The 24,889-nt window shown below is 30.5% G+C and overlaps 3 protein-coding genes and 1 long non-coding RNA gene across 5 annotated transcripts; 2 read left to right on the top strand and 2 right to left on the bottom strand.

Annotated features, from left to right (window-relative positions):
- Nucleotides 1-1,011: 1,011 nt before the first annotated feature.
- LOC116769504 (uncharacterized) lies at nt 1,012-12,087 on the bottom strand. Its single transcript, XM_032660623.2, has 5 exons — nt 11,918-12,087; nt 5,763-5,866; nt 4,996-5,112; nt 3,861-4,090; nt 1,012-3,547 (listed from the first exon to the last, which is right to left on the bottom strand). Exons 2-5 carry the CDS (start codon nt 5,862-5,864, stop codon nt 3,154-3,156), a joined length of 843 nt encoding a protein of 280 aa, XP_032516514.1. The 5' UTR covers nt 5,865-5,866; nt 11,918-12,087; the 3' UTR covers nt 1,012-3,153.
- Nucleotides 12,088-12,184: 97 nt separating this feature from the next.
- On the top strand, nt 12,185-14,136 carry LOC133319149 (uncharacterized). The gene is made up of 2 exons (XR_009752837.1): nt 12,185-12,255; nt 14,031-14,136. It is a non-coding gene; the product is annotated as an uncharacterized LOC133319149 (long non-coding RNA).
- Nucleotides 14,137-20,495: 6,359 nt separating this feature from the next.
- Nucleotides 20,496-21,490, top strand: LOC116769508 (transmembrane protein 230-like). The gene is made up of 2 exons (XM_032660628.2): nt 20,496-20,653; nt 20,737-21,490. Exon 2 carries the CDS (start codon nt 20,752-20,754, stop codon nt 21,091-21,093), a length of 342 nt encoding a protein of 113 aa, XP_032516519.1. The 5' UTR covers nt 20,496-20,653; nt 20,737-20,751; the 3' UTR covers nt 21,094-21,490.
- Nucleotides 21,491-21,576: 86 nt separating this feature from the next.
- LOC116769814 (dnaJ homolog subfamily C member 21) lies at nt 21,577-24,589 on the bottom strand. Of its 2 annotated transcripts, XM_061522545.1 has the most exons (8): nt 24,515-24,584; nt 24,141-24,355; nt 23,891-24,035; nt 23,673-23,820; nt 23,382-23,596; nt 22,886-23,110; nt 22,320-22,628; nt 21,577-22,230 (listed from the first exon to the last, which is right to left on the bottom strand). In XM_061522545.1, exons 2-8 carry the CDS (start codon nt 24,329-24,331, stop codon nt 21,694-21,696), a joined length of 1,770 nt encoding a protein of 589 aa, XP_061378529.1. In that variant the 5' UTR covers nt 24,332-24,355; nt 24,515-24,584; the 3' UTR covers nt 21,577-21,693. The 2 variants fall into 2 exon arrangements, with proteins under 2 accessions (XP_061378529.1, XP_061378528.1); XM_061522544.1 differs by having other exon boundaries at nt 24,141-24,589.
- Nucleotides 24,590-24,889: the final 300 nt, after the last annotated feature.

Raw genomic sequence — 24,889 nt, 5'->3', positions numbered from 1 at the left:
CATTCCTTCGAAATTATAAACCATTGTATTTCTATTTTGTTTTTCTATTTAATTTTGTATTTCTATTTAATTATAAACCATTGTATGTATTAACAACCATAATTTCTTTCTTTTATGTATTTATTTAGCTTTTTTTAGTTTTTCATTTTCATAAAAGTATAAAATAAATTAATGATACTTTTGTAGTAAAACTGCTATCTCATCATAGCCTTATAATTAATTTTAAGATATATAGAACTTTTTCCACTTTTTATAATATATTAATAACTATGCTTGGAGTATTTTGATAACTTTACCTATATAAACTAGTAGCCCTAAAAGAATTGATAGTTATAACTGATTTAATTTTATATTTAATATGTCAGTATAACAAAAAGTCTTCTTACTATTAACATTAACTTTTATGTCATGAGTTCCAAAAAAAAAAATATCATAAAAAGAGCTTTCTTTTGTTAACCACAATGATGTGATGTAATTCATATGTATATAAAAATTTAAAATTATCAGCCTGGTGGTAGAATATGGAATATACATAAATTTTAGTATTTGTATTATTAAATCGGTATAATATATCTGATGGTACACTAACAGCTGGTGATGTAAATAGTTTGAAATGATTTGAATACTGGCCACATAGGATTGGATCCAGCTGTAGGGTAGGTACATTTTTAAACGAAAAGTTATATATTACCTATTTGAAAATCCTTGTGATGATTATGAAGGTTACGCCTTTGTTTTCTTGCATTATACTCGTGGAATAAATTTACTTGTAAAGGTAATAAATAGATGAGGATTTTAAGTAAAAATTAAATTACTCATTAATTGACCTAATTTGACTAGGTGTGTTTTTAAAATATTTTATTGGTTGGATATTTTGAACATAGGATTCTCTTTGCGTCGAAAATAATAAGAAAGCTGAAAAAAATATCCTGATCGTAATTAATAATGTATTTTTTAAGGGAATGAAAAAAACTGTTGCAGATATATTTCGAAATAAGTAAATAAAACTCATTTTAGTATAATATATAATTTTATTAATTTTTCTTTATACCTTTGGAAGGTAATGCGATAAACACAATAAAGAACGGTATCTACTTTATTCGTGTAGCTTTTGATTTAAACAACTTTCGTTAATGTACTGAATTTTGCTCCAATTGTGTCGAGGACGGATACTTGTCCTTTTTGCTCAGGCAATGGAATGTGTTCAGAAAACTGTTCTTATAATTAATATTTTGAAGAGATTTCGAACTACTTAATCATATACACCTACGAATAGTAGGAAAAGTGGAGAAGCATCAGCATGATTGCGTTTGATGATCTTTGATTTTCTAATTAGTAGATGTGCTTTGTTTTTTTTTTATCTTAACAAAAGGCGGAATAAGATTTCAAACGTTACATAATATTAATTTAATTTAAATGTTTCATTCGTCAAACGTGTTTTATATTAGACTATCGAGTTTAACAAACTGTTAGAATAACTATGGATAATTTGGTTTACCATCAATTTTAATCTGACAAAAGCAGTGAAATAACTTTTTGAGATCAAAATTTATATTTCAACAATTCTTGAACGGTTATTAAATGTCAAATAAGAATTGATGGTAACCTTTCTGACAGTTGGATACTTTTCTTTTCCTTTAAATTTTTCACTCATTTGCCATATTTAATAAGAGCTTATTGCTATGTCAATTGATGAATTAAGTTTATTACTAGATTTTATATTTGTTCTGCTAATAATTAAAATGTATTTGGCATTTTGCATTAATGACGCAATCAACTTTATAAAAGGTGGAAGCTCTTAATTTGAGCAAAATTTTATATAAAATGATCTCAAGCTAAGTGCCGGTTTCAAAAAGTGCTCTTTCATTTATTAATCTTTTATGATTAATTACAATAAAAAGCTATAGATTATTTTTAACATTGATTTTAACAGTTGTAATTAAATTTGTCCAATCTCTTCCATGACAGGCTATTACAATTCTCAAGACATTCACGGTTATGTAAAAAAAAAAATACAAAACTGAATATTATAATAAAAGCGTCCAACTAAATACTAGATAAATACCAGACGAATCGTAGCGAACGTTCTCATGTACACATTGGATATAAATCACGAATAACTATGCCAATATAATTGTAAAATATTTTCCCATATTAAAAATACCTACCTACCTACTTTTCGTATCAAATTTTTATTGATTTTTTTCTTTACCACGACGTAAAAATTACCATTTATAAAAAAACCAAGTCTACATAGAATACAAAACAGTAACCGGAAACTGCTCATCAAAAACCAGTTTGACATCCAGTACGGATGCAGACTTGACCCTTCCATAACCTCTCAATATACCCCTCTATAAAACCAGCAAAAGTATATAAAAAAAAAAATACAAACGAAAAAAAAATTCAATAAGCAATCTATTATTGTTATATCAAAATCTATAAATGCTATCTTATTTTTTTGGATTACAAAAAAATTATGGCCCTTACATTTTCATAACTATTTAAATAGCGTCTGGACAATAACGGTGCTTTAGATATTTGGATTGTGCAACTCGAGTGCTGACGGTAACTTTTATCTCATGTTAGTATCATATCAATTATCACACAGATAGAGCGGGGTCCCGAAACTTCAAGGGCTATGAGATAATCAGCTCCGCTTCAACGAGTGGTAATAAAGCATTCGCCTAAATGATATAGTACCAACTGGATCAAGACTAGAAATCTTGAATAACCGTATCCCTCCAATAATATTAGGGGTTGGCGAGTGTAGATCTTCTGGTTTCTTTCTAAAGAGTTAAGGTTATATAGTACAAGATTTCGAAATCCTTGAACAGTTAGCATCATTGATATCAGTAACTAAGCTAGCGCTAGAACGCAGCAAACGACTACTGCTTTCAAATCTTTTGTATATTAATGAATTTAACAAAACCTATTATTGAAAAACTATTAGACCCATTTATGTTTTCGACAGCAACTTTTTTCTTCCAATACATTGAATCATATCATCAAAGATGAATGGAACACAATTTGAAAGCACTAGCCGTCCCATCTTATAGCTACCGCTAAATTTCTCTAAACGATCAAAGATCGCAAGCTAAATTGATTTCAAAATTCTTAAAAAAATAAAATCTGCTAGTGATCAACGTTGAATTAGCGAGGACGCAAAACGGCGCGCACCGTTCGGAAACGTTTCTCGAAGCCCAGTTTTGAGTATAGGGAACGGGACGCGTCGTTTTCCGGACGAATAACGACGAACGGCTTATAGCCGCGCGCAGCTACCTCCTTGGTGAGACGCCTCGCTAGGAATATACCATAGCCTTTCCTACGGAACTCTGGTCTGGTCTGCATGGAGAACATGGCGCCGTAATATGACTGCACCATCCAGGCTGCCAGTTGACCTTCCACGAAGATGCCGTACGCTGGCAGTTCGGCCACCAGCTTCTCGAACACCTCCCGACATTCGATGTCGCTAGCCGGATACAGATCGTGAACAGCCTTCATGTGTTCCGGCTGAAGGCGGACTAACTCCACGTCCGGTGGCAATCTGTGGATTAACAATAAATACATTACAAATAAAAAAATAATATATATATATATATATATATATATATATATATATATATATATAACGCTAACGTTTTTTAAGTTCGAGTTTTAACTATAATCCTAGAACGAAGCCACTTTTCTATTCGATATATTTTGTTTACAGAATATCTACACATATAAATTACCACTACTTTAAGTCTATCATAATCTATTGCTACCCCATATATTTACCATATTTATTATTCACAATAGTTTTGGTACATTTTTAAACAGTTATCTAAATTTAACAATACTAAATTAACATTACTAACTCTTCAATGTTATCATCTGGTGGGTTGACACAAACGTATACATCTCCCGTGATTTTGTCGTGGGCTTCATATCGTTTTTCAAATCTTTCCACGATGGCCTCGTGAGTGAAGTTCAGGTACAATGGTTGTGTGAGGTCCAGAAGCACGTCCTCCGAGCTCAGTAGGTCCACCAGCTCTGAGCGCTCGGATGGACAGAATATTGTCACGCTCTCATATGGATGACGGTTTGGCTGGAATGTTATAGTATTGAGGTTTATAGCAATGTTTTTCTATTCATTAATTAATCGCTTTCATTCCTTGTTATTTAACATTACTTGGGGAAAATTTATTTCATCAAAATTTGTTTAAAATACAAAAGAAATACCAATGGAATTAGATTTTTTTCCTAATTCATTATAATGTTAATCAGATTGCAAAGTAAAGTCATGCTTGGTAATATAATTCGGGCAACATAAATTTCAAACAGATATGTAGATACTAAAAAGTTATTGAAGCTAAATTTTGTTTTGTTTTTAACATATATTTTAGGAAAAACTTAAAAAAATATGTACGAGTATGTCGTGGATATTTAAAAGGTGTCCAAGGAAATGTTAAACTTTAATCGACTTTGAATATAGACACTGACATAAAAAAAATAATGAAATTTTAAAGATTTAATGATAAATAAAACCAAAACTTGATGAATATTGCAGTTTCTTTTGCGGTGAGATTCCACTTTTTAAAAGTAACACTCACCGTGAAGTCTACTTAGGCTTCGTTAGAGAAGCCACCGCTTTGATTAATATGCGGCAAGAAAATGTAGGTTTTATTAAAAATTACAAGAATTTTCCTACTCTTTTTTGGCGCCTAAATTTCTTAATACATACTGGATTGGAACCTATATATGAAGTCTGACATAGTTTCAATAAAAAGGGCTCTGTTTAGACTAACCGAATTTTTGTATTTTTTCGTGTTTATTGTCAAACGTTATGTTTTTTTCTGATCTCTCGACTGATGGTTGATGGCGATGGGCCATGACGGCCTGGTGATGGATGGTCTTAACAAATTATAAAACGAATTATGATAGCAACATCTATAATTATTTGTCATATAGTGATTTCAAGTAAGGTTGAGTATACTATCATTGAAAACTTACAGTGCTGGTGCATCCAGGGAAATGAAGGCAGATAGGATCCTCCGGCCAATTCTTCGCTACATAAAAATGGAAATCCCACACCTTGTTGTTAAGATATGTTTGGATCGTCTGATGGAACTGCAAACCAGAAACGTGATCGTGTCCCCCTTATGATACATTTTATTTGATAGTTCAATTTAAACTGGTCGATAAATCATGTAAAATTACTTTGCAAGGAAAAATTATTCTTAATTCATTAATTTTAATAACAACAAACGAATGTATGAATCTCGTTTAATTTATGTCATGTATAATAATAATTTATAGTTTATGTATTATGTTACTTTAATTTGGCATTTCGCCCAAGTTGGTTGGCGCCTTAGATCTACATTTTAAGGCTATAGTGAGTTATGTAACATTTTTGGCTCTAAAACTTTGAATATCATTATGTATACGTACTGTTACATCCATAAAATAATTCATATGAAAGAAATAATAATAAAGTTGAATTTTAAAAACTTTTTGTTTTGGATTCCTACATTTTGAACTTTCCTGTATTTTGATATTATTTTTTAAAATGATTAATTTAATAGAATTTTATTCTATTTATAATGAAATCATAAATTTTCCGTAAAACCAGCCGTTATATATTTTATATTTAAAATTACTCCTTAGTTTCACTATAACTGTTAGAAAATAGAAATATGCAATTTATTTATTTACATAAGAAAAGCATGAAAGGAGGTTTGGTCTTTGTATGATTTTTTTTTATATATTAAATTCAATACCTTTAGAGATTCAGGCATGTACTGCACTAATATATCAGCTATAGCAGGGAGCTCGTCTTCTGTTACCAATCGGAAGTTTTTCCCCTCGGGCACGATTTCCATCTCTGGAACAAACATAAAAAACGAAATGTTCGAATTTTAAAATAGTTTGAAGAGTTTTATTTTCTGTAAGGAGGTTACATTTAAAATGTCAAGCATAAATATGATATGCATAATAGAAAAATCGATACTGCGGCAAAGTTTCCAAGAATTTATTAATTATTCAACAATTCATATTATTCTATTTGATATAATTTAAAACTGTTAAAATCTTTTATAATATGACACAGGTATTAACCGAAATGTTCTAGCTTAAACAATAAGATGATTATTCATTAAATTGTACGTACATAATAAAAAAAAAATCTACTAAAGTGATTTGTACTTAATGATCTTCGTATGAATTAATTAATTTAAAAGTTAAATATCTTTACTTTATTTTCTTACAATATAACATTTACAATTGAAACTTATGGTACACTTTATTCATTTAATAATATTTTAGGATAAAAAAATTATCGCAAACAAAAAGCTTAAATTGAAAGCACATGCACTAAATGCAGCATTGGGTCAAGGTTGTATCATTTAGTGGCACGAAAGCCTTTACAGAACGATGCAAATTCACATGCGTCTTTGTATGAAACACAAATTGATCTTAAACAAAATGGCAACAAAACGTAGCTCGTAACCCGCGTGCTACAATTATCGTAGCACTCCGTAGCGTTCTCGTAGCACACGTTTTATGTATAACTTTAAAATTTTCTTGTTTGAAAAAATGATACTTTTTTTAAAATGAAATAATTTTTTTTTATTTATATTTAACATTTCTAAATATTGTTAATTAAAAAAAAATCATTCACACCTGTTTATGAATGACAAAATTATAAACTTCGTTCACATTAATTAATTCATTCATTAGTACTGTTCAAATGTTCATAGCGAAGAATCGAATTAATACATAAAATATAAAACTTAAAAATTTCATATCATAAAATAGAATTGTGAATTTATTTTGCGTGAGAATCTCGACTCGTCGGACAACCTCCGCAAAGCCTCTGCAGTGGCCGTCAACGATCGATCACTAGGCGTTTATTTTTTCCATTCTTCTCATGAACGCTCTTAAATCTTTTGTAGTTATATTGTATTTTTTGTTCCAGTTGCCACTCTTTCAAACTATAACATGAGTGAATTAGATTAAAGAGATTAGGACGACCTAGAATTATTACTTGGAAATTGAATTTGTTTCCCCGTAATTTCTCTTATCCATGTCATTTTATAACAGAACTATTCAATTATACTGTGCTAGAATTTATACTGTCCATAGAATTCTAGTCGAATATGCTTATCACAGCGAGCTTGGGACTTCATTCAGAATGCAGCATGCAAAACTATTGTTAACCTCGCAGTTTAAATGCGGACGAATTCGAAATGGAAAGGCGTCTATCATACCGTGGGATACAAAGGTGGATTTATATTGTGCACGGCTTTGAAGTATTTTATTAAAGTTATGCTAAATGTTTGTATTATTTAAGGAACATAAAGAATGGAACAAAAGTATTATCGTGGTCATATTGGTTTTGAATGTCAAATTGATATTATGTCTTAATATCGATTATATATTTTTGATGAATCTATCATTAAAATAATAAAAAAACTGTTTTTTATGTTCTTTATTTGAATGTACTGAAGTTACACATAGGGTGAGCGTAATCCCGAGATGCCTTAATTACCAGCTGATTCTCGGGATGTTGAAAAAAAAAGGCTGTGTCAAAATTTAGGACACTAAACATAACCAATTTTTTTTTAACTTAAATACCAGAAGTAATGAAATGATTTATGCTTTCAGAAAAAATGGTAAGGATTATCTTGGTGATCTACATCTGTGATTAAGATGCTCTTTTGTCCTCTTTCTAGGTAAAATGTATATTTTATTCTCTCTCTTCCATGTTAATTTTAGCCAAAGTATTAAAATAAATACAAAAACAACTGAGATGAATAGAAGAAATACAAATAATACTGATTAAGGGACCAAATTTTAAATAATTGACTGTATTTTTCAGTCACACATGATGTGAAAACAGAAAAGTATTGTAAATAATCTATCTCATTAAAATACTTATGTAACATTTTCTTCATATTTACGAAATGAATATTAGAAATATAATCTAAAAAGGGGAAATAATAAATCAGTCCGAGCATTACACCGATATGAATTTTAAGTACGATAACATTTATTAAGTAAAATAGCTTTTGATTCGGTTAAAAGATTACAAACGAGCAAACATGTCAATGGTCTCAATGTCGCGTGTTCAGTTAGCGTGTCAACGGTGTGAGTATTTGAACTCTGAACTTTAGTGATTTAAATTTTGATGACCAATATGCAATACATGCATACAGTTGTAAACAGTATAGAATTAGAGAAATAAACTTAGAATAAGTTTATATCGTCAACCAAAATACTGCTATAGATAAATATTTGTGGTCTACGGAAAAAGATTTCTTACAATAATGATAACAAGACCAACTGACAGACACTCGTGATCACGGTTGCTTGGTTGCTTGGTTGCTGTAAAATTGACAGAAACGTCGGGAGTGTGTAGTTTAAAACAATTTAAAAAAAACGAGTAGTACATCCAAAAATATTAGTTTCATTTAAATGAATAAACGAAAGTCTTAAATATCATCAAAGGATATTTATATACTAACCTACATTAATACTACCTTGTGAGATGCGTTACGAAAGACTGAAAGCTCTACGAAACCTACAAAACCTTTCAATCTCTCAATATGAAACTTAACTATTAAAAGGTCATACTCCATCTGCAAGTTGGTCGTGAAAGTTTTAACGGCTAATAAAATTTTCATGATATTTCATAGAATTCTTTGAACGCTCTTGTAAATATTTAACAGCCGCTGAACTGAGGTATTCAAAATTCTAATGACTTATAGTTTTTCTCGTTTTAAATTGTTTTTTTTTAATGACTGGGTATTATTGTACGTAATTTAGAAAATTCTTTTCCTCTCATATTTTTGCCACCAGGCGATATCACAAGTCAACATGGAGGAATGTAAAATAAAGGCTAAATCAATGAAAGCCTATAATATAGTTCTATATATAGTCTCAATTCAAAAACAAAGCCTTTAACTTAAAATGTATGTGTGTGTCGTTTTACGGTAAATTTGTTTAGGAGATAAAGCTACAATGTTATTTAGCGTAAGAGGTATGAAATTTAAGAACTATTTTTGATTTAGCAAAAGCTATTACGGATCATGAAATTTGTGGAAGTTTTAGTTTTTTAGAAAAACAAAGTGGTAAGTATAAAATTATTACATTATAAATGTTACTTTTTACTATAGAGCCATAACGAGTTTATTAATATTAATAAAATACTTAGTTAATTAGTGAAACCAAATACGGAGAGTTTGTAGTTAAAACTGAAAACAAAATAAACCTTCATACATGACAGTATAGACACGAAGAAACATTTCAACTTGCCTATGTTTATTTTGTTCCAAACTTCTGGCTAGCGTACAGTAAGTAAGCTTAACACAAGTTGGCATCGTTACACATCACGATGCGTTTCACGTTTATCATTTAAACATATGAATTGTGATGACATGTCAATTGTTTCCCACGTTAATACTAAAACACGTATATGTTCCGTAGTGTGAGGCTGCAAAAGGACATATTTTTATCACCCCCCTGATGAAATCCGGTAGTTAATTTTCTTTAAGTGTATTTTTTATATAATATGAACTTATATATATACGTAATTTTAAATGTAATACACAAAAAAAAATTAACACTTCTTATTAATTACAAAAAACTCCATGTTTGTGTTAATAAACTTAAAATTCGTAAATAGATTTTCTCATTAGTTCCGATATTTTTTGTTCATTTAAAAACGTTCAATACGAAATTTAAAAAAAGAATATTGATATTAAAATTAAAATTTAGTCTTATTATCTTGTTCTAAAAAAGTTAAATTAATAAAAAAATAAATGCTAAATGTATCACATTGTTTTGTGAAAAAAGTAAAGTGACTTCTATATTCAATAGATTTATTAATGTTATTGAAGACTTATGACGTAATCGGTCACAAAGAAATTCTCGTATTCTGATCCTCAAAATGGTTCTATTCTAAATAATGATGAATTAAGTAAAATAAAATCTCTCAAGATTTTTAAGGAACTAAAGAAGTCAAAGGTATAATTTTATTCAGAAGAGTACGCAGTCTGACGCAGCGGTAATAATGTTACGCTATTCGTAACGGTTCGTAGATTCGATTCCCGATATAAAAAATACACTATGACAATTATATAGGTCTAGATAAGGTTCAATATCGTTGAGACTGCAAGATCATGCTAAAAAGTCGCAGAGGTCCAAGCCGCATTGTAGCAGAATGGTCTGAATCCGAAGTCAGCAGAGGTCAGCTTGAAAATATATTTACTTAAAAAATATTGTAATGCAAATTTCATATTAATATTGTTTTTCACAGTTTTATTGTAAAGAAATTTTAATTTAACTTGAATTATTATTGATTTAATCCGATATTACTATCACAAAACATTGAAGAAAATAAAATAGGTACATTAGGGCTATAAGATTTGTGACTGCGAATTGTTTTATTCATAATTTAAATTTATTGCATTGTTTTAACAATCTAAAATTAAAATTTCATACATATATTTTATATATAACATGTGATTCGTATAAAATAGCGTGATATTATACGCATAATAATTTTTTATTCCTTTCGCATATCAAGCGAAAAGACGACTTTTTTTTTTGTCTCAACTCAAGGAGGTCCTTCTGTGCAGGGTTTATATCAATGTTTTTAAAACCTTAGATTACCATTGTAGTTTTTTATACAAAGTCGTGTGAATTTCAATAGTATAATACTTATTGTGACAGATGAAAGAAAAGTAAAAAGATTATCCTCTCGCATTGTGTATGCGATTTTGTATTTTAGATCAATATTCTTTAATGGAAGCCGACGACGTAGCCTAGTTTTATAGGGAAGGCAGAAAAAATATAACAAGGCAGTCTTTTCTTTCGTTAACTAAAATGGGATTGTTAGTTTTGGAGTTCTTTTATTGTTCAGGTTTTAAACTGAGACGTGCTAGTATAAAAGATTGAAGTCTTTGTAACAGTCACGGAGGGTGAATGTGACTGGATTAAGCATTAAAGAGACTAGTTGATATTATATTTACATATTATTATGTTTTAGAATTGTTCTTTCTTAAAAAATCTTTTACAATTTGATCCTTTTTTTTATATTAATAATAATTTTAAACGACATCTTTATGCGATTCTTTTGTTTGGAAGCTTTTTCATTACAATTATGTTCCGTATTCAGGCATTGTTTTATTAGAATATTTCAGTTAAGTATTGCCTTTTTTATTCTGATAACAGTAAAATATAGTTGTTGTTCTAATATAACCATTATTTTAATTGTAACAAAGATACTTTTTAGGGTGTTATAAATTCTGCGTCATAGAAGGAGCTTGCATCGAACTCTTTACCTATTATTAAGAATTATTTGATTCCGTAATTCGTAAAATTACATTGAAACTGTCGGTATTTCAGTTTTTAACCCTAATGGTAATGACATCTTAAGCTACGTTAGACCTAAGACGCATTAACAAACTTAGGGTGTAAAGCGAATTCGAGTCATGAAAAGCGCCTCGTTACTGTTAATTGAAATGGAAGTCAACTAAATGGCGTGTTTGTTACTAAATGATTATTTTCATGAACAGTTTTAGATGAACATATATAAATATGTATATATAAAAACTATATAATCTCTTGTCTTCTATCACAATGTTAAGAATGGAAGAAAACTTTTAGCAAAAGAATGAAAATGTCATAACTAAACTATTGGCAAAATTTTACGTCGCTCAAAGAAAGAAGGTCGAATGGCAATGCTGTCAGTGACAACACACCGCCGTGAACCACTACCCCTGCCATAATGCGGCAGCCCCTGCATGGCGAATATGATATAGGGGAAGTTCCTAGCCAGATCGTTAACAAATGTGCCATTGCGGTGCAAATGGAAATCAAACGAGGGCGGCCACGTTATTTTCTAATTGTTGAGATTAACGATTAATAATACCTTTAGTCCGCGGAGCCCTGTCTGCGAACGGCTCTGCCCGGTGATGGTTCGGTGTAGGAGTAGGTCGGGAAGCGCCTGGCAGGGCTCCTGGCCGCGAGGGGCCGGCGTTACTTCCTGGATCCTTGAGCGCGTGTACTTCGCGATCGGTTTGCCGGCGGAGTGATCACTGATCAGCCAAATCCCGCCGACGGTGCGCGCGCTGACGTCGCGCATGCGCCCCCTTGTGCAGTTGCCGCAAGCGATTAAATTAATCTACACATTATACACGCACCACGGCCTTTTATATCTTGATTTCGTAGACGTCAGACTTGAATTTTTTTTGAATAGCATTGGATATAGTAAGTTTGTAAGTCCTTTATCGGTTATTAAGTGTGGTTATTGTAAATATGTTATCGGGTTCATTTACAAATTAAGTTCTATCGTTAATGGTCTATTAAGCTAGTATCGAGTTAATATTGATTACCACTTTCACCGTTAGCGTTGTGTTACATACTTTGTTTTGGCGACATTCCAGCAATGGCGTCTGATAAGCCTGTTTACTAAGTTGTTTCAAAAAAAAAAGTGGTTTTCATAATCCGAAACGCCCATTTGGTTATAAAGTTGGACGTTTTTTTTTTTTATTGATTTTCTTAAAACCGTATCGACCTACAATCCGCACGAAGTAATGATCATAAGCTGTACAATTACTAGTTTCTTTGGACGTAAATCGTAATTCAGTTAAACGGATCAACTTTTAATGAACAAGATATAGATACAAAACTGTAAATCCTCTTAAAACTATGTCCAGAGAAACCATAATATTTACACCTGACTCTCGTTGCGGGAGTTTTAAGCGATTGAAATCAACAGCTTTTATGAAATATTACCACGTTAAAATTAATAGTTCAATTTATTTTAATAAACTTCCTTTTTAACACGCTGTTGTTAAACTCGTGTATATTTACATGTATGTTTGTATATATGTACCTAAATATAGTTGTAGGTACGTTTACATATATATATAAAGCAAATACTCAAGTATATTTATGACCCAGTTCACAACGTCGATCTGAATTAAAACTTTGAGAACTTTTTACTCACTATAATGCACTAAATCTAATTAGCTCAGGATCCTTACGATTCAGATTTTTCTAAATTTGATACTCGTCAGGATATTTGAGCCAAGAATTGAAAATGTTAGACATATGGAGAAAAAAAAATATATTTCATTCTTTGATTTTTTTAAAGTTTCAAAAATTGTTACGATATAGTTTTTTAAGAGTGTGTTTCTATATAATGTAGACATTATTTCATTCTTATATTATTTGCTAGTAAAATAAATTATATTTTTAAATTTGGAATATAAAAAAAAAAAATGTTTGGATAATGCGAATGAAATATATGAATGTGACATCTAAAATTCAAATTAATTAAGTTTATTTAAAAAATTATACGAATAAATTAATATAATTTTAATGACTGATGCTACTTAATATGCAATAATTATTATTAAAATCTGATTATGACATAATCTGTCCTACCATGACCTAGGTATCGCCTGTTTTATATAATGAGGAACTGTTCTTTATGCGACATGTCGTTTGTCGTACTGATCATAACTATAGACGACATATCGGTAAGCCTGATAAAGCTCTTATACTAACAACATTTGGATGTTTTGCGTTTAAATACATATATAATATCAAATATTTCCATATAGCTATAAAAACTCTTTATAAGAGACGATCTAAGTCTTCTCATTACCCATTTTCCTATACTGTCTGATTATTTCAATCAAAATGTTGATATTATTACGAATTTGAAAGCTAAATCTTTTCTACTTTTATATTACGTGTCCGATTTAAAGTTCAAAAATCTAAATGACACTTTAATGATTGACCTTTTTATTCGACTATAGAATGAAAATAACATATACCTACAATAGTTTGCTTTTATGAATAGCTCTTAACGATTATCATAGTGTCATATAAAACCGATCCTTTTACACCAAAAAAAGCTATATATAATTTTGGATCAATGATTTAAGTTAATATATAAAAAAGGTTTTATAAAGAAACAAAACGTTTTACTTCAGGTTAACGAAAAATCGAAAATAAACATTCTTTTCTTTCAGTCAAACACTTTCATCTCGTTTGCGAGCGATCATGGTTGTTGTGAAGGAACCGAAACATCGGGATAATGTAGTTATAAAATAATAAAAAACACGTTGTATCCGAAAACGTTACTTTCATTTAAATGAGTATACGCGAAAATCTTAGATGTAATTTGGGGCTGAGTGTTGCAATTAAAAAAAATACTTAATAACGTACGCAATTATTTACTCTTATTATTAAGTAGTTTTTTTAATTGCAACACTCAAGCCCAGAGAGAGACATGATGTAGAGATATTGATTACGATAAATGATAAAACGTCGAGAAGTTCGTCCATTGTCAATTATTATACGTTTTTAAGATGAATTAAACATAATTCTTTAATTTATGAATTGTGATAACTGAATGATTATAAAAATTACACAGATAACAAAAAAAATATATATACTGCTGTGTCAGTAAATGCTTATTTAGGCTTATTGTATAAATAAATGTATGCTGTATAATAAAATTTAATAAAGAAAATAATAGTCTCACACCTTTAATAGTAGGATAAATAAGGAGCTTTTAAAAAAATCAGGAAATCAAGATGGAGGAAGGAAAGAGAGAGAGAGAGGAGAGTGTTTATTGGTCATAAAACTCAAGACAGTCACACCGCTGCTGCTTCGTTCCTAGGTAGTACTTTTCTAATGCTAGATGAAATAAAAAAATCATCTTAAAGTACTTTCATAGATGAAAAATTATATTTTTCTTTTAATTTATACTCTCTTTTTTTTAAGTAAATTCATTAATAACTGTAACAAGAGTGATATAATAAATAAGGCAAATAGTCTATGAAATTTATAAATATATAATTAATTTTTTCCTAAAAGATATAACAGTAAATAAAATGCTGGTTGAATACATTAAACATATTTGCACTATTTACTAATCCGACTTTAATCCAGCAACACGATCAAATAAATTAAAAATTATGTACTCTATGTAAAATTATTAAAAAAGATCTGGGAGAGCTAAAATATCACATTTTTTTATGAGATAGGCTGCAAACGATCAGACGACCAACTTGATAGAAAGTAGTCACCTTCGCCCATTGACGTCTGCAACAAAAGAAATATTGCAGATGCGTTGCCAGCCCTGGTTGTTGAGGAACGAGGAAAGGGTGGAAATAGGGAGATGGCAGGAAAAAGTGGGAATAGGAAAAGGGCAACCGGCGCATTCAATCATCGGACGAAACGTTGCAATTGTAGACTACTTCACGCCGATCTTCTGTGAGTGGGTGGTACTCCCCCGGTCGAGCCAGCTCATGTTCGAGCTGTAGTCACTTGACCACAGCTATAAATTTACATTTACTTACATCGAATATTTCATGTTCCAAAAAAAAGTTAAATTGCCTAATTTGCGACTAACTGACGTGTAGTCTTGACCTTTTATTACGTATTTTTAAATATCTGTTGAAGAAGACCTCTTTTCTAAAAATTGGAAAGATTGTGGATTGTACTCCAAATATTTATATACAAACGAAACTTCTCAGCATTCCATGGATTCACCGTGCGTGTGCCGGGTACATCGCGTTGCGTGGAGAGTAGCTTCAACAGTACTGTAGACTATTAGTCCTGGTGCAGGTTAAAGGGGCCACTATCTAAGGCGCGTTAAACGCACAGCTCCACCGTATATTTTTATTTTCAAAAATGTATTTTTGAAAAACTTAAAACTATCTGTATTCAGTTTGTCCATGCAAACTCGAGGTAAGGGTACAATATTTATTGAGGAAATCTTTACAGTAAATATGTGAAATAGGTTCGTAATTATTCACTGCAAAATTTTGTGAATTAGTTGAATGTAGGTAGATACACAAAATTTTATATCATTGTTTTATATTCATAACAATATTTTATTTAAATGAAAGAAATTGATTTATTTAACTTATAAAATAAATCTAAAATTTGTCTTACTTTGATTTCCGTCTGAATTTTCATTAAAAACATCTTACGTTACGAAATAAGCATGTAGCTAAGTTTGCTTAACTTAAATAAGGTATGAAAAGTTCTTGATTTGTACTCAATCTCGAAGTAATTAGGGAGTTGAGAGTTTATATTTTTTATTTGTCTTCAGTTATTATTTTCGCCTCATATTTTTATATAATATTTCTTCTATAAAATTGTTATTGGCATAACTTTAAAGTTTTATAACTTGTACTAATTGGTCATTGACGTAGTTTTGCTTTATTAATAGGATTCCTGATATTATAAATGGTGACAAATTAGAGTCTTAGGTCTCTTTATGTATTATAGAGTATAGACAAAGAGAATTCATTATATATATATATATATATGATAATTAAAATGATACATCACATCACATTAGTTATGTCATGACATTTAAGGACTGTGTGCGTGGTCGTATGCTTGACTGTGTTGTGTTTGAGAATTGAAAATAGGCTGATCTGTTCTTAATCTGTTGTAATATAGCAATGCTTTTGTCCCAGCGTTAAAAAAAGCCGTCCCTTAAGCTGAACGTTATTCAGAAGATACTAGAATTAATAAGATTAAAATTACTATTAAGCACTTTTTTATATTTCTTTATCTTTTTATACCTTTAATTTATTTAGAATATCGTGTTAAGATTATGATTGTAATTTTTTTAAGGCCTCTTATAAATTCAAAATAATATTAAGTGAGCCAAAGCAGGCTTATATCTATATAACTAAAGTAGCTTAAAGTTGGCTTTTTAAAATTAATACACTGTTCAAACTCGAACCTATCAATTTGCGAGTTTGGATTTTTAACTTAAGAATTATTCCAAAGTCACACAGATTAATAAAATATTATTAAAATAGTCTAGAGGACGTGTCACTGGAATAAGAGACTAATCACGTCATGTCAATCATGTCATGTAAACTATGAAGACTAGTGGAAAATAATTATTGCCAACAAGAAATAATAAAAAGTAAAGTGTTTGATGGCAATTTTTATAAAAGAATTTATAAACGAACAACATGTTCATTTTATGTCATATATTTTACAATTATATTTGATGTATTTTCATAACGATATCTAAGACTTTCTTAAGTAGAAATTGATATGGATACAAGTTTTTAGGATTTACTTCGCGATATCACGACCACGGCATTACGAGTCTTTTCATCTCAATAATAAAGGGGTGAAGCAAATGTCGTTTAGATAGTTTTATTTGTTGACCATGAATTATTTTGATGATGCGACGGTGCTTTTGATATCTATATTAGAAAAACTGTGATATTTTGTATGCAATTAAGTATTTATATTAAATTAATTTAGATATCTAGCACTCAGAATTAGACAATAGTCCTTTTGTCCTGGTATGGCATAAATCTTCTTCAATCGAATCATACGTATTGGCCGGGAAATATATATAATATAATGTACACCTTTAAATTGACAACTATTATAACTATAGTAGATAAAAATCTTAGCGGCCTTGTCGTTAACGAGCGATCTCTTCCAGGCAATCAACAGGGAAGAGAACAATATACATATCAGGTATTTGATGGGCGTACATATAAAAGAAATCGTAAAAATAGCACAAACTAAGATAGCGAACAACGTAACGTAACGTAACGGATTAAATAAAAATAATATAAATATTCCATACTAGATCTTAAGCTTAATAAACTAAAATATTAATAAATAATGCAGAGTTGTTTTGTAGCAGGTGTTTTTTTTGGGGGAACATATACGTCATCTGAGTCGGATCATGCTCGGACCCCTTGCTTGTTAATGCCCACGTATCCCTGAGGATCAGTGTAATATCTAAACAATTTATCCTCCCTATCAAGCATTTTGCAAACTAATTACACTAGCTGCTATCCTAAAAAAGGTGACGTGTTTTGTATTTTTTTTGTCGAGTATTCCTTGAAGATAGGTTAAATAGAGCAAAATTGCTCTGTCACTAAAATATAAACCCTTTTGGATCTGGGTGTCATCTAACGGAAAGAAAACCTTTCTCATTTCAACCCCTCGAAAACGCGTTTACCTTTAAAGACACTACTTGTATTATAATATTTCAGATACTTCCCATTCAGGTCAACACAAATATTGTTTCCTTCTTAGGTATGTTATGTCCACTATATTAATAGTGGTGATTGTCTATTCAGTATAAATTGATAAAATAATCCCATTTTTGTTCTTAATAAAACTAGCCTCATCTAACATTCGAACCACAAGTTGAAGATGAATTTGCACACTAGCATTGTTCCCTGTCCAGTTTGGTTACTAGTATTAAGTCAGCCGCTATTTAACTTTAGGGAGATTGACCGTTGTAGCCCGGCGTCGTCGGGGCGGTCCTAATTGCCGGGATCACCCCCTTTCTCCGAGGGAGTAAGTCCGGTCTTTGCCAGGACCGGCCAGTCGCTGGTGTGCCCTGTCGCTGACAGATCCGGGGTGCACCAACATAGCGGCCCACGGCTTTCGCAGTGGTTTTAGTGAGTAGGGACCTGCCCAGGTCGAGTCTCACACACCCTTTCCGGCCCCACCAAGGCCGGTGAGACGGCTCGTAAAAAGAGTTTCCCTACGTGATCAAAAAAAAAAAAAAGATTGACCGTTGTGTGGTCGAAGTCTCCTTTTATTCTACCTGAAAAAAAAAAGTTAAGTATTGGTTATATTTTCTATCGCATTCCGTATATTTACGACCTCGTAATATACAACAGCACATGCCGTCTGCTTCCTAAGAATGTTAAACATCAAGTAAGTTTCGTCTTGTTTCCATTTATCTCTATTCTCTTTAAAGTTCTCGAGAAATTATTAGAGTTATGCATATACGTCCTTCTTAAAATGAAACTTGGCCTTTGTTTTGGTTTTGACTAATTCTAAAACAATTAATAACCAAATTCTTCTTCCTCTTGTCTACAGAATAATGCGATCTTATGTTTTTATTTTACATTTCATTTTGATCTACATAGCGGAAGAAAATTTTAAGTTTTAACAAAATTTCGTATAACATAAAAAACGCTTTACACTAGTTTTGTTCTGAGTTCCTTAAAACTATTAAGAATTTCTCTTTAAATTAATATGACAACTAATAATATCATAGTATAACCGATTACCTACGACCATAAATGCAAGCTTGAGATCCTTCAGAGCAAAACTGACATATTTTTTTACTTCACAAAAACCATGTTACTGAATTTTGGCAGGACTTCAAATGGCCTTACCTTATGCTATACAGGAATTGGTTTAAATAAATCTGTAAAAGAACTTTATATACATAGCTAAAAGTAATAACGTTATTGTAAAATGACATATTATATTTGTAACTAATTTACTTCCATTATAATAAAAAATTTAAACCAAGTACACATGTATTTGATATTATTTTAATTAGTACGTTATATTAAAATATTATTTTTGTTTGATTTTTTCCATGTAACGCAATAATTTCTTGTTAAAGATTAAAACATGTTTTATATCTCTAAACTAAATAAATTTCCGTGTCTCATATTCTGTCTAAAGAATTAATTTAGAGGTGTTTCAATTATTTTGTAAATTATATAATAGCTAAAATATCTCAACATTTAGATAACGTTATTATAACTTGTAAACATACTTTTTAAACTATGTATAACGAATTCAAAATGTTGTAATGGAGTATTCTAATGTTTATGTGTAAGAAAATCATTTGATACTCAATGAATAATAATACTCTGTTATAAAAAGCACTATGTGGCTACTGATGTAATAAATAAGTTCATGCGAACTCTGCAACATGCCGCATAGTGTCAAGGTCAGTGGATAGCTGCAATCCTGCCACGAGCATGTGTAGTTTGATGGAACAATGGCGTAGCTATTGACTTCATAAGCTTACACTCTTCACGTATAATATGCTAACTTCCTAAATATAAAGTGATGTTCATGTAAAAATATTTGATGAGAATTTATGATACTATTAAATCACATTTAGAGTTTTTTTTTAATTAGCACATGTGAGTATTTATATAGAAAATACATTTAGTTTACAAATATTTTTAAAAATAATAACTATTTAATGAATATTTCGATAGATATGTTTTATGGAAAAATTCATTTTAAAACAATTCTTCACTACATGTTAATAAAAGTCACAGTTATTTCTTTTATTTTATTTAAATATAGGAATACACGCACATCTTATTTTATTTATGAGGAAACTATACATAGAAAAGCAAAATGGCTGATTAAAAACATATTCTTATTAAAGATGATATATTAACACAATAAGCTATATAACTAATTGAGACAATTACAATTGCGACATCCAATATTTCACAATTTATATTATGATAAAGAATTTTTATAACTAATAAGTACACAATATCATTACTCATAATTGCAAGGCCCAATAATTAACTGTTTTAGTCGATGACTTTCCCATCTTCCAACTTTATTCCATAAATTGTCTCAAGGTCTTGTAGGTTTATAAATAATTTCTATGTTTTGTTTTGTACCAAACTTTGGTTTTATATTCTGTATTAAAAACGTAAACGGGCAAAATCAGAAGTGACAGAAGTAATTCTGGTTGTCATTTGTCAAATTTTGAAGATCATACAGAACTTGTTTGTATCGAAAAATCGTTTAACTGGAATTAGTTCCGGTTTATTTAAAATTAGTATACCAAGACAAAAACATTAAGGTAAAATTATTTCGAGTAAAACATTTTGAACGTTCCTATATATTGTTACGAGTGAGGTTCAATGTTTACTGGATTATTTTCAGGCTTTAACAGAAAGAATGTCGAGGTTTAGACTGCGACGGCAATACGATGGGTATGTTTCTGTGCCTCATGATGATAGTGGATTTTCAGACGCTCAGTTTGAGGTGCCTCCTTTGAAGATACCCTGGAAAGCTCTAAGCTTGGCTGCTTTTCTATTTGTTGTGGGAACATCGTTATTGATTGTTGGAAGTCTTATAGTCACCGGTCAGATCGATACAAAGTATTCCGACCGTCTCTGGCCTATGATTGTTTTGGGCTGTATCATGTTTCTCCCTGGTGCATATCATATGAGGATAGCTTATTATGCTTACAAAGAGTATCCAGGATACAGTTTCGGAGACATTCCCGAGTTTGAATAGTCTGCGGTTATTTTCATTGTTACAAATAATGTAGATAATTTATTAATACAATAATGCTGTAAATAATTGTAGCAAGGATGCGGTGTGCATCCAAATGTATTGTTTTCAATTAAGTTAACTGTAATTTAGTGCAACAGTCTTATTTGAAACCAGTTAGATTACTGATATGAAATTATGGCATATGTACTCATTTCTTTGTAAGTGGTCTCATTAATATTGTATAATATAATTAGTAGTTGTCGGACAGCTTAGTTATAATTATTTAGTCTCTGAATTAATTGTATTTGATTTGTAAATTTGTTACAATTGTATAAATACTATACATTATATAGTTTATAAACACAAATGATCTGTTCTATTACAAGTTATATTTAAAATAAACAAACCAATAATCCTCCTTTATTAATTTATTTCCTAGCAAATTAAATATATAGTGTAATTTTTTGCACTAAACAGGTTTAATATAAATAAAACACATTATCGTTTAATGAGTGATCATAATTTAATAGATTGATAAGAGTCACTTTACATATTGTAAGGATTGAAGAAAATCATCAGATTCTCAATGAATAATAATACTTTCCTATCTAAATTGCACATTTACCTATTGCCTTTCTTACCCTTTTTTTGTGTGTAACTAGTTTGGGGTAGGGCTACCGAGTGGCCTGTTTTCTTCAAATGCTCAAATAATTTATTTTTCGATGGGAAATCCGTTTGACAAATCAGACATCTTAAGTTAACAGCGCTGCTGGAATCTTCTGTCTCGCTAGCTTTAGGTCTCAATGGCTTCCGTTCAAATAATTTTTTACCTTTTATATTCCTTTGTGTTTTTGGTAATGCTGGTCTATCTTTTGGTAAGACGGAATCAGCCAGTGCATCATCGGTAGGTGTAGTACTTGACACTTCATATAAGTTCTCAGTTGAAGTCTGGGACTGAGAACCTTTTTTGAGATTAGCCTCCTTTTTAGCCTGTATTTGACTTTTCAGCATATTAAATTTCTTAGCCTTTCGGCTTCTCACAGGTCCCTCGATCTCATTAAAGCTCATTTCGTCATGACTATCATTGCCTTCGCTTTCTGGCATCGGTATGAATGATTTCTTCTTGTTTTTCTTTTTCTTCTGACTTTTAGGTAGTGCCTGATGAACAATATAAAAAGATAAAAATATATCCACATATTGGAATTATCACAGATTATATAATTAAACAGTTTTTAATTTTTATATACCTGTATTTTATCTGAATCATCGCTAAGCGTCTCCCGGATATCATTATCTTCAGTGTCAGATGTAGAGTTGGCTACATTTTGACCATCATCTGCATCCCCATTGATTTTCGTCATCATATCAGCTTCAGCTTCTTCAACGTCATTCCCTTCTTCAGAAATGGGAATATCATCTCCTAATGTCATGCTGGCAACATTTTCCTTATGTTTCCGACTATTCTCGTGATTTTCAAATGAATTAACATTTTTAAAAATCTTATTACAAGCTGAGCAATATAAGTTTTTGAGTAACTTTTTGTAACTTTCAACAATCTGAAAATGTATGAAACACATTTGTTGAAGTTTGCATGTTTAATGCTTATTTTTAATGGAAATGCACTTTTTTTTATGTCAAAACTATCCTTGAAATACATTATTGATAAATCTAAATAAAACCTGTTTCATTTTAAATCAATTTATTTAACCAAATTATGAAAGTAATTCATTTCAGAAGGGGTTGAAATGTAGGTTATATATAAATTACAAGTTGCTTCCTTAGAAAAATCAGACAATGTATGAGACTTACTTACCTCCTCAGTCTTGGAACTTTCTTCGTTGCTACTCTCCATACCCCCTTCACTAATAGTATCATCGTCAGATGATAAACCAAATTCTTCGGCCAACAAAGATTCAATTTCGCTCAATTTCTTTTGATAGTCTTCGCTTTGTAAGAATGAAGACTCTCCTTCTTTCTTCTTAGCTTCTTCTATTTCCTTCTGTCTTTCAATTATTCTTTTCCTTCTAAGTTGTTCCGCCTTTAATAGAATTTTCAATGTAGTAAATTTATATATTGAAAATTAATCTAGTTAAGCTACAAGTTGATGTAGTGAACTCTGTTATATATAACCTCCTTTTTAATGAAGTTAGTTAAAGATATACCGTCTTGGATTGGCAAGTAATTGGAAATGATAAGTTTTGTTTGTTATACTAATTTTATGATTGTTGAATTATTATATATATATATTATATATTATTGTATGTAAGTAGGTACTTTTTACTTTTAATATATAATAGTAGTTATATTACCTTCTTTTTATTTTCCTCAACTTTCTCTTGAAGTTGTTTTGTATGTTCAATAACTCTTTTATCCTTCCGACGGACGAAACTAACAAGGCGTCTTATTTCTTCGTTTCTTTCCTTGCGGGCCTTCTGCCGTATTTTATTATTCTCTTTTTCCATCAGTTTGATAACTCTGCGGTTATCACCTTGGGATATTTCATATTGATCTAACCACACATAACCTGAAAGACAGAATAAAATTAAAAAATATAAAATTTTATAAAATTGTATAATATAGATATTTATTGAACAACTCACTCTTATTAGTGGAAAACGACATCCAAAACGCATAGAATTCATTAACATCTTCATAAGGTGATGTTGATACACCAAATTTTGGAATCTTTGAGATCTCTTCGGGATCCTCCAAAAAATCTGCCTCTTCAGAGGCCAATTTGGAGAAAACCTATAATATGAAATAGATATTAGATATAAACAAAATTAGGTGCTGGCATAAAAGTCAATTATTCATATACCTCTGCATAAACAGCGAAAAATCCTTGTGGATCATCACCAAAGCCTTTATAGCAGGACGGACTAAAGTAAGGGTAAACATCAAGACTATCATCATTATAGGAACTGCCTGCGCCACGTAAAAGTTGTTCGCGGTGATTGTCATACCTAAAAAAATATATTATTCATAAAAAAAGGGGGACTGGGCAAGGATTTCAAAATTTTGAATGACATATTTTAAAAGAACTCGTAAGGAATGGAATTGATAATTACCAGGCTCTTTCTTGAGGGTCGGAGAGCACTTCGTAAGCATTCTGTACAAGTTGAAACTGTTCTTTAGCTTCTTGTAGATTGTCTAGATTTTTGTCAGGGTGCCACTGCAGGGCGAGTTTGCGATAGGCCTTTTTGATTTCTGATCCGCTCGCCTCCTTCGTCACGCTCAATACTTCGTAGTGACACTTCATTGTGTTTTCATTATTATTCTACCACTGAATATGCATAGCACTATACTTAAAAAGTATTATAACCTGCCCAGCGGCTTTTCACTTAATTAATAAGAGATCAATTTAAAGCAAATATTTGACACAACAAAGGAATAGGAACCTAATTTTATTTCTTAAATCAGTGTTTTTTAAAATTTATCTTACGTTAATAATATTGTGAAAATAATAATGATCGATGGCCATTTAGACGACGTCCATGCTCGTTTTTTTTTTCGTTCACAACACAACGAGTGTTAACTACTCTATGTCAAAGTAAATTTATTAATATTTATTATTTAGTGTTTCAGCATTTTTTTAAAATATGGATTTCTTAATTTTCTTGAGTTAATATAATTTTGCAATATTAATTAGATAAAAATATTAATTTTTGACAATTTCCTTCTCAATTTCAAAGTTATTTGTAATCTGTCTGGGTATGTATTGTGATTAGTGATTACTATTTTTAACATATTATAGGAGATTGATAAAAAGTATAAGCAAATTAAATAAATTTTATATATGGCAATGATTAAAAACGTC

This window comes from Danaus plexippus, chromosome 14, assembly GCF_018135715.1.
Source record: "Danaus plexippus chromosome 14, MEX_DaPlex, whole genome shotgun sequence".
Classification (NCBI taxonomy): domain Eukaryota; kingdom Metazoa; phylum Arthropoda; class Insecta; order Lepidoptera; family Nymphalidae; genus Danaus; species Danaus plexippus.
The sequence above is the reverse complement of the archived record's forward strand: the minus strand, read 5'-3'. Positions and strand labels throughout refer to the sequence as shown.